Below are 9,725 nucleotides of genomic sequence, written 5' to 3'. Positions count from 1 at the left end.
ATGTTCCAGTGGTAAATTAACACCTTCTCTCTGGTGTTAAGTCAAACATGTTTCCAGCATCTCATTCTTCCATCAACACAGTAGTGTCTTGTGACACTTATTTTATGAGAAGGGTGACTTTCACTTTCCAGGTTTTTTGTTTTTGAATTTAATAAATTATTTTGGCAATGAATTCTTCACTATTCTATTTCTTTTATACACTAACCTGTAATTTTTAAATAGATTTTTCTCTACTTCTGAAACTAATAATACCCTATATGTTAATTAATTGAATTTAAATAAAATTAAATGTAAAAAAATAAAGATTTGTTTCCTATTGGAGAAAGAGTGGTGGGGAGGGGCAGAAGAAGAGGGAGAGGAAGAAGGAATAGCAAGCAGACTCCCTGCTGAGTGTGGCGCCCGATCACTTGGGACTCGATCTTATGACCCTGAGATCATGACCCGAACCAAAATCAAGAGTCAGACACTTAACCAACTGAGCTACCCCGGCAACCCTATATTAATTTTCTAAAGCTTAATAAATCCTTTTAAATTTTAAAAATATATTGAGTGAAAAGATGGGCCTGGCTCCCTGTTCAGGTAGACGTGTAGGTAGGTGGGATTACATCTTGATGATGGCACTGAATAGTCCTGATTAAGGCACTGATCCCGCTGAACACCGCTTCATAAGTAGGTATGGCATATGTATTAATAGCACAGTAATTTAGAATGCTGTGGACTGTTCAGGGCTAACAGATGGCAAATAGTGTCTCCCTGAGAGAATCATTCATTCCTGAGCACTGTGCAGGATGCTGGGTATACAGAAATGAATGCCACAGGCCACTGCCCTCAAAGAGCTACCAGTCTTTGGGAGAAAAAGAAAATGCTTAAACAAATTTAACAGCATAAGACATGCTTTAATAGTGTAGTACTGGAGGGTAGGAGTGCAAGGGAGGGAGTGGCAAATTTTACTTAGGTTGGCCAGAGACAGCTTCCGGAGGAGTCTCTCTCTCTCTCTCTCTCTCTCTTTTAAGTAAGCTCCAAAACCAATGTGGGGCTTGAACTCACAACCCTGAGCCAAAATCAAGAGTTGGACACCCAACCAACTGAGCCACCCAGGTGCCCCAGGAGCTTGAGTCTTAAGAGATATGAAGGAGATCTGCTAGTGGATGGGGGTAGGAAAGACCAGTTGGAGTAGTTCCCAGGCAGTTGGAGAATGAAAAGTGGTGCAAGAGGGAGGAGAGATGAGGAGTCCGTCCTGCAGAGGCAAGCAGAAGCCAGATCATTAAGGCCCTGGTGTGAGAAGCAGAAATATTTGGACCTTTTTCCTGTAGGCAATGGGGAGCCACTGAGAGATATAAAGCAAGGTAGTATTTCAAAAGACATTTTGAGTGTGTGTGTTTGTGTGGCAAGATGGAAGAGAGATTCAAAACAGAAGGCATACCTTTGCAGTAAGACGACTAGGAGGATCCAGGCAGTTGTTGCAGAAAACAAAAGACCCTGTAGAGTGGAGAGGGACTTCAGAGATAGAGCTAATGTCGATTGTACAGAGGAGAAAGGGGAAGGTGACTCACAGATTTGGCCTTGAGTTACTGAGTGGGTGGTAAAACAAGAGGAAGACTAGGTTTTTGAAGGTGGATATGATAAATTGCTCTTAGGACGGGCTGAGATGGGTTTTATTTTTTTTTTTAAAGATTTTATTTACTTAGAGCACATAAGTAAGCGGACCGGCAGACAAAGGGAGAGGGAGAGAGAGAAGCAGACTCCCCGCTGAGGAGGGAGCCCGACAGAGGGCTCGATCCCAGGACCCTGGGATCATGACCTGGGCCAAAGGCAGATGCTTAACCCACTGAGCCACCCAGGTGCCCCAGGACATGCTGAGTTTTAACTTCTGTGAACAAGCAGGTAGAGATGACCCATAATTGATAATGTGGGTCAGGAGCTAAGAGTTCTAAATTGGACATTTGGCTTGAGATTCTCCTGCATGTACCTCGGAGACCATGAGGTTAAAGCACCGCGAGTATAAGAGATCACTTGCTGTATGTGGCTATTTACATTTATTGAAAATTTAACAAAATAAAAAACCCAGTTCCTTGCTCACACTAGCCGCATGTCAAGTGCTCAACAGCCACATGTGGCTAGCGGCTATCATACTGGATAGCACAGTCACAGAACATTTCCATCATCCTAGAACATTCTACTGCACAATGTTAGACAGTGGTCTGAGAAAGCGAATTACTAATGAGAGGGAGAAAGGAGAAAGAATGGAAAGCAGAGGAAGAGGGGCACCTAGGTGGCTCAATGGTTGTGTGTCTGTCCTCAGGTCGTGATCCCGGGGTCCTGGGATTGGGATCCCTGCGGGGAGCCTGCTTCTCCCTCTGGCTATGTCTGTCTCTCGTGAATAAATAAACAAAATCTTTTAAAAATAAAAAGAAAGCAGAGGAAGAAGGGTCTTCCAAAGAAACTGGGATGGAAATAGGTGAAAATGCCAAGCCCAAACACCAAGGTAGGAGAGAAAGACTAGTCCAGTTCCCCATGGCATTTAACTTTTTCAGGAACAGTACCGAGAGAAGCTACAAGTGACTGAATACCTACCATATGCAAAGTATCCTAATAGGTGCTTCCCTAAAATCACACAACCTCTGAGCAAACGCAGCCTTCCCAATTGCTACATTTCTCCTCATGACTATTACTGCTAAAACTTAATTTTGTGCCTTTGCCAGTTTTACTAATTATTTACAGACATCATCATATATAAGGTCATCACTAATTTCATTTCCTAATAGGACCAAAAAATGCAGTGTCATTAAAGAATATGATCCAAGGTAACTTGCATGAAAGAAAAGCTTATTGCCCTTGAGCTGAAAACTTATGTAATATAAACCAAGTTTTTGCTCAGCGTGTCAGGTGCTGTGCTCATTTTTCTGGGATTAGCTCTTCAGCAATCCTCAAGTAGTTTCTATCATCCTTAACTGAAAGATCAGGAAACTGAAGACCCCAGGGGTTTAAAATTGTGCTAAAATGTCACAGTGAATAATGAGGGAATCTCTGAATTAAAACTCAGGTCAGTCTGATTTCCAGAGTCTTTGCTTATAACCACCGCCTTCCACACAGTCCTATTAAAGGTTAACTGTAGGGTCACCAGGGTGGCTCAGTGGCTAAGTGTCTGCCTTTGGCTTGGGTCATGATCCTGGGGTCCTGGGATTGAGTCCTGCCTCGGGCTCCCCACAGGGAGGCTGGCTCCCTCTGCCTTTGTCTCTGCCTCTTTCTCCATGTCTTTCATGAATAAATTTCTAAAAATCTTTAAAAAATAAATATATAAAAGTTAACTGTATTGTCGACAACAATGTAGACAAGGTCCATTGTAGACAATGATCTCAATTATCCTTCTGAAGCATAGGGTTTATAGCTAAGAAATATTAGATGCCTTGGGAAAAACTTCTCCTACAATGATGCTCTATTGGCCTAAAACTGCATTAGTGAAATATGAAGCCAACATTTGCAAAGGACACAATTGTGCACCTCAGAGGATGGTATGCAGGTTTTTCAGTTGTTTCCATGTGTCTGTTTTACCCACAGAAGAGAGTTCCGTGAATGTAGGTAATGTCTGATACTCCTTGGACGTCCTCCAGAGCATAGATTTCAAGTGATGGGAGTTAGGAGGGTGAAATTAGCAATGGAATTTTGATCCACCAAAATATGTTATAGGAATGTGTTGAGAGAGATAACAAGTTTTATTTTTACAGCCTATGTAATATTTTTCTTTTAATTGTAGTATGATTTTGAGTGATACAGCACTATGTTTTCTGAAGTCACTTAAATTAAGAGCAATACAGTGAATGCTCTTCTCTAGAGAGAAGCACGGCCTTCTCTAAAGAAAACTGGGGTCTAGAGTATCTCCACAACCTTAAATCCACATGTTTAAGACAGGACAAAAAAAAAATCCATATATAAGAACATTAAACTGAGTTGGTATGTTTCATCAGAGGACACATTAATATCATAGGTAGAGACCTGGGCCAGACTATACCAACTCGATTTCACGGCTCTGCATGGTTTAAATGACTACATGGTTATGATTTCATAATTGGCTTTGTGACATACAGTATCAACATCCCAGTAGCTCATACTATGCTCATACTATGCATAAAATTAATAATACTAATAATACTTGGAATTTATTACATAAGTAATTTGACAGAAGTCATGATCTCACATTCCAGGCCCTGTTACAAATCTAGTCGCTAGGTATTATTTGCCTTAAAGATCTTCACTACTACTTGATACCTGGAAAACAAGAAGGGGATTGACTGCAACACACCAGCTTAGTTTACTCAAGTTGTGTAGGCAGAAGAAATATTAAAAACAACTCCTTAAACATTCTCCTTGATACACTAGATTACTAATTGTATTGATGAAAAATATTTAAATGTTATTGTGTCTTCTTGGAGTTAAAGGTATGAGGAGATCACTAAATGTATTGAACTAAAACTGTTGCAAAGACAGATACAGTGGTCCCCTTAGGCCGCTGTTGCCATCCTAGTACAACCATGGTATTCATCAACAGTTCACCTCAAAATCAGGAAAACAAACACAACAAAACCCCAGATAACCCCAAAAAAGTTCCTGAGCGAAAATAATTACAGTAGCACACGGAGTCTTTAGAACATTATATTTCATAAAAGACAATGATAAAAAAGTACAAACATTTCCATGAGAAGCGAAAAAAAAAATGGGAGTACAAGAATTACTAGCATTTATTTCAGTGCATTTATGTAGAAGCCTTTCAGATCTAATAAATAAAATAATCTTAAGTACACTTCCTCTTTCTGATAAACAACACTATGGCCACTTGAGATCTCTCAATTGGCATACTTGCAAATACAAGGCAATAAACCTAGAGCGCTAATATTTGTCTGAAAAGTACACAGAGAAATATAACAGATACAAGCAGAGGCCAAATAAAATGACACAAATCTGCTTTCACTTGTAGGAAGCCTCCAAAAGAAGGACAATCTTGTATTGGTTATTTTTCCATTTTGTTTTAAAATGGATATCAATATTTTGGTTGGAAAAGGAGTCTAAGCAAGTTTTTAATACATAATTATGTATTTGCATAATACTATAAATAAGCTTTCTTATTGAACACCTCTTCACAAAATACAAATTTAAATGTAGATTTAAAAAAATACTCATGTGTACACTTTTCCCTCTCTTTTCTACAAACAGGCCCATTAATCATTACTTCTCTCTCCAGCTGAAAGGCACTATGTAACTTTCCCAGTTAGTGCCTTAGGGACCTCATAATAGCTCCATGTCCACATACATATATTCCTTGACCTTGAAACTAAGAAAGACAACTGATAAGTTATCAGAGGATGTCTTCATAACTTTAGGTTTCAACTTGATTTTATTTGTTCAGAAATAAAATACTTTTTCTGTTGACATACCTCGCATCACACTTGATACAGAGTAGGCAATCAATATATGTTCACTAAGAAATCTACCAAATGTAACAATAAAGAGAAATTTGCATTTGCAATGTATTCGTTAATTTTTATGGAATAGATTTATTTTCATAAAATGAAGATAACTGACCAAAGAAAGCTCTCTATCACTCTTAAGAAAACATATAAAAGTCTTTCTTTATAGGCAAAAATCAATTTTAGGTGTGCACTTAAAAAGCAAAACAAAACAAAAAAGGGGAAAAAACAAACTAATGAGATGATTTTCACAGGATGACATATATTATTCAAAACTAAAGAGAGCAAAATAACATGGCTCACTCATAAAACAAAAATTGCTATTAGACTTAATCCAAGAAAATAAGGCAGATACTAGTAGAACTGAGTTCTTCTGAACCTGTTAAATGTGTATCAAAACAATGAGGATTCCAAAATGTGGGCAGCTCCACATCAAAAAGCAAAAAATATGTTTTACAAATAAGACTCAGAAACAGCCCTAATTTTCCCCACAGTTAAAATATGTATTAAAAAAATATTTAACTATTATTGGGTTAATTATGCTCCTATGCCCCCACTATCTTGTTAGTGATCACAAATGTTAACATTCCCAACCTCCTTTCATTTCACCAAATTAAAAAAACTGTATTGGCTGTGAGACCAAAATGAACAGATATACAAATTCTGAACAAATCTCTTACTTTTCAGAAGGTTTGATTTTTTTTGGTGATTTTGAATACCACCAAAAAAAAAGGAAGATAAATATTTGGGAACTACTTCTAGAGAAATAAATATGGAAAATTCTGTTTGGTATCATAAGGGAGATTGATCAGTTTTCTCAAAGTGTAAGAACTTCAATTATTTTATTATTTGGCTTGTGGTCATTTGTATTACCAAAACTGCCATAAAAATTGATACTTCAAAATTAAACTTAAACCTGAGATAAATAACCACATTTCTGTTTTAGATGAATAATCCATGAGGCAAATATGATCCCAACATCCCGCATAGATAGATTTCTATTGTTCTTCATTGTTTTTGAAGATTCACTTTATAGATACATAATTTTTTGTTTTAAATTTGTGAAAATATCAAGGTATTTCCTAGAATCTTTGGTTAATTATAGTTGACAATTTTCAAAGGAAGGATATTGTTTGGTTTTGCCATGAGAACTTCATCTGAATTTAAGATAAAATAATATCCTGGATGTCAGGTAGTGAGACCTGTTCTCAGAGAAGTGTCCTATTACATCAGTGCATTTAAATAACTGATTATATATTTTAATATAATTCTATTAAATTAGTTCAGTGAGGCAATTTTAAGGATACCAGAAATGTAATTTCTTAAAAGTGAAAAAAATATAGTTCTAATAAAACTGGTTGACATTAAAGGTTCCCCTCAAAACTTGAAAGTCTATGAGTCTGAGAATTAAACTTAAAATTTGTTTTTATCTACTAAGCTTTTATCTTCATAAAAATAGAACATTTAATTTCTTCTCTAATAGTATAATTCATTTGTATATTATAGGTACTATTGGGTTTTCCATAGCTCATTCTTTTAAAAAAAATTGTTTTGATTTTTTTAAATGATATTGTTTTTTTGGCTCTTCTGAACTAGAAATAATAAAAGTGCTGTTCACTAGGAATTAAAAAAAAATACAGTGTACAAACACACACAGCTGCTAGAACATTGAGGCATGAAATCCCCGACAATCACACCAAAGATACATGAAAGACAGTTAACATAAAGAGGTCCTTTATATCATGTTACATCCCAACGTTTAAGATTTTCTTGGTAATACTCATGCAATGTGCATAAACAATATGGTTGTGATTTAGCAAAATCTGATGAGATTGCAAGCAAGGAAAAAAACAGGTAATCCTGGTAGGAAGAAAAGCAGTTTACATCCCTTCTTCTTACCCTTTAAGACCCTAAGAAAGCTGTGACTTCTTCCACACAAAAGGCTGAAGGTCTAAAGCTCAAAACTAGTATAACAGTTTACTGTAGTAGTTGGGTGTCAATTATTGACAGTTCCTTCATTTCACACAAGGGTTAACCTTTTTTAGTGACATAGATTTGCATTGTTTTTTTCCATGCAAATAAAAAATTCTATAAAAGTCCAATAAAGGCATAACCAATTACATGCAAAACTGCAACACACCTTCTTTTCCAACAATTTGAACACATTAATTTACATCACATATATACAAAACATGTTTAAACAGAAATAAAGCATTCTCTTGAATTAAATTATATATTTCAGTATAAAAATTTTCTCTTTGTAGGGAGCTCTCTCAACGTCCAGATTTCAGCAATGGCATCGGGTCTCTGCGTGCTTGCCATGGGGGTGTGTCTCAGAGAAGAGGATGGGTGATCGAATCTTATCCCACACTGTAAACAGTGAGGACTGCTGGCTCTTCTTCGCACAGATCGGGGCACTGTGACACATCCATTCACTGACCTCCAGGAAGAGTACGCTCCAAGTTTATGATCCAGCATTGCGGTCGATCTTGCCATGAGAGCTATTTCTTTTAATAGTCTTCAATTGGAGCTAACTCTGGCATGAGGTTTACAGATATATTTGTATACAACCTATCAACCAGTATTTTTGGCGTATATATTAAATTGTTCAACCCATCAATGTACTGACGCTCTTTTGAGTATCTTAGCAATTTATACCTATAGGGTTAGAGAAAAAAGTGAAAAATAACATTAACACATTCAAAAAAGAAAAACTGACAACAAATACGCTCGCTCAAGGTCATTCTTATAATTACAGCATTTAAAACTTTTTCAATTTTTGTCACGCATAATTAAAAATCTTTCTTTTTTATTTATTTTTTATTTTATTATTTTATTTTTTTAATTTTTAAAAAATTTTAAAAAAATTTTTTTTATTTTTAAAAATCTTTCTAAACCATTACTAAATTAGCATTTTTACTAGTCTTAAAAATGCCTCCTGAAAAAATCATTTTGTACACTTACAATTTAGACATCCTTAAGAAATAAATGTTTTATGAAATACTACGTTTTATGTTAAGGAAATACTTTTTATATAAATAGTTAATTGGGCTCTTTAACATAACATAAATCTATATGTATATCTTTTCAAAACAAGCACAAAAATATTTTACTTCTATAAAGAAAAATAAGATCAACAAAAAAAATTCCCTGCAGGCGATTTTCTGGGGGCTGCAATGTTTTTTTTTTTTTTAACAAAACTTTCATACATTAAATAATTTTGAAACCTTGTTACCTGAAGGTGATATTAAACTTACCGTCCTAAAAACTGGACTTCACCTCGATGGTGATGAGGAATAGACTTATATTTTCCCAAGTCTCCCTCTGGTCTTGTTACATTATATCCTGCATAGTGAACTCTATGATACATGAAAATAAAAAAATAAAGTGACATAAAAATTATGTGAGTTCAACTTGAAATGCAAAAAAAAATATGCTATCATTGGAGAGCTGTCCATAATTTCAGAAGGCACTCTTAATGAAGAAAGGCAGAAGCACAAAGTAAGATTTAGGAACCTCAAACATTTTCCAGCCCCCAAAATCCTTCCTCAGAATAGCAAAGTGCAATTTAACTAACAGAAAGGAAACTGACACAAATTCGATGACCAAGCAATTTGTACCTCAACATACCTGTTCCAAAGGTCATCATCTTCTCCTCCCCATCCCCAGAAGGCATTAGGAAAACCATTGATCTTTCTGAATTGCTCCACTGTCAGGCCACTTACACCACCAAAAAATTCTTTATATGGTAGACTAAGAAGCAAGCAGAACACAGATTTCTAAACATGAGATCCGAGCAGTCTGCCATCTGAGATGGAGTTTTCAGTCTCACAGCGCCTTTGCATACTTTCCATATCAACAATTGTGCCGATTCAATCATATTGTGGGAAATGTAAAGTACACCAAGAAAGAAAACATTTTCACAGTCTAGTGAAACATCTACATGTGTGAGGTAAAACACTTGTGATAACTGAAATTTAATATTCAGTAATGTTCCTTTGTAAGACTCACAACCCAGTGTTCAAAAATGCATACGATTTCCACACACCACACTAAACTTGATTAATATATCAATAGTTATCAATGCAATGTTAGATGCTGTTAAGCTAATGAAGTGTTCTAAATTAATTGAACTTAATTATAAATGTGTTATTTATTACATTAACCAGGATAAATAGAAATTGATAAATACAATGCTAGCATTTAATTTTGAAATGACTAGCTGCCTGCTCCTGTAATAATCATACCTGTTTGGCATGATAT

At 35.8% G+C, this 9,725-nt stretch overlaps 1 protein-coding gene across 4 annotated transcripts in view; it reads right to left on the bottom strand.

Moving 5' to 3' along the window:
* Nucleotides 1-4,718: 4,718 nt before the first annotated feature.
* Nucleotides 4,719-9,725, bottom strand: part of B4GALT6 (beta-1,4-galactosyltransferase 6) — a 68,226-nt gene continuing 63,219 nt past the window's right edge. For all 4 annotated transcript variants that reach the window (XM_038543601.1, XM_038543603.1, XM_038543602.1 and 1 more), the window contains 3 exons: nucleotides 9,093-9,215; nucleotides 8,720-8,821; nucleotides 4,719-8,120 (listed from right to left, as the gene is read on the bottom strand). In XM_038543601.1, coding sequence (XP_038399529.1) covers nucleotides 7,973-8,120; nucleotides 8,720-8,821; nucleotides 9,093-9,215 — 373 coding nt within the window. In that variant the 3' untranslated portion in view covers nucleotides 4,719-7,972. The remainder of the gene's footprint in view (nucleotides 8,121-8,719; nucleotides 8,822-9,092; nucleotides 9,216-9,725) is intronic.

The sequence above is a fragment of the Canis lupus genome, chromosome 7 (assembly GCF_011100685.1).
Source record: "Canis lupus familiaris isolate Mischka breed German Shepherd chromosome 7, alternate assembly UU_Cfam_GSD_1.0, whole genome shotgun sequence".
Classification (NCBI taxonomy): domain Eukaryota; kingdom Metazoa; phylum Chordata; class Mammalia; order Carnivora; family Canidae; genus Canis; species Canis lupus.
This window is presented reverse-complemented; position numbering and strand designations above follow the sequence as displayed.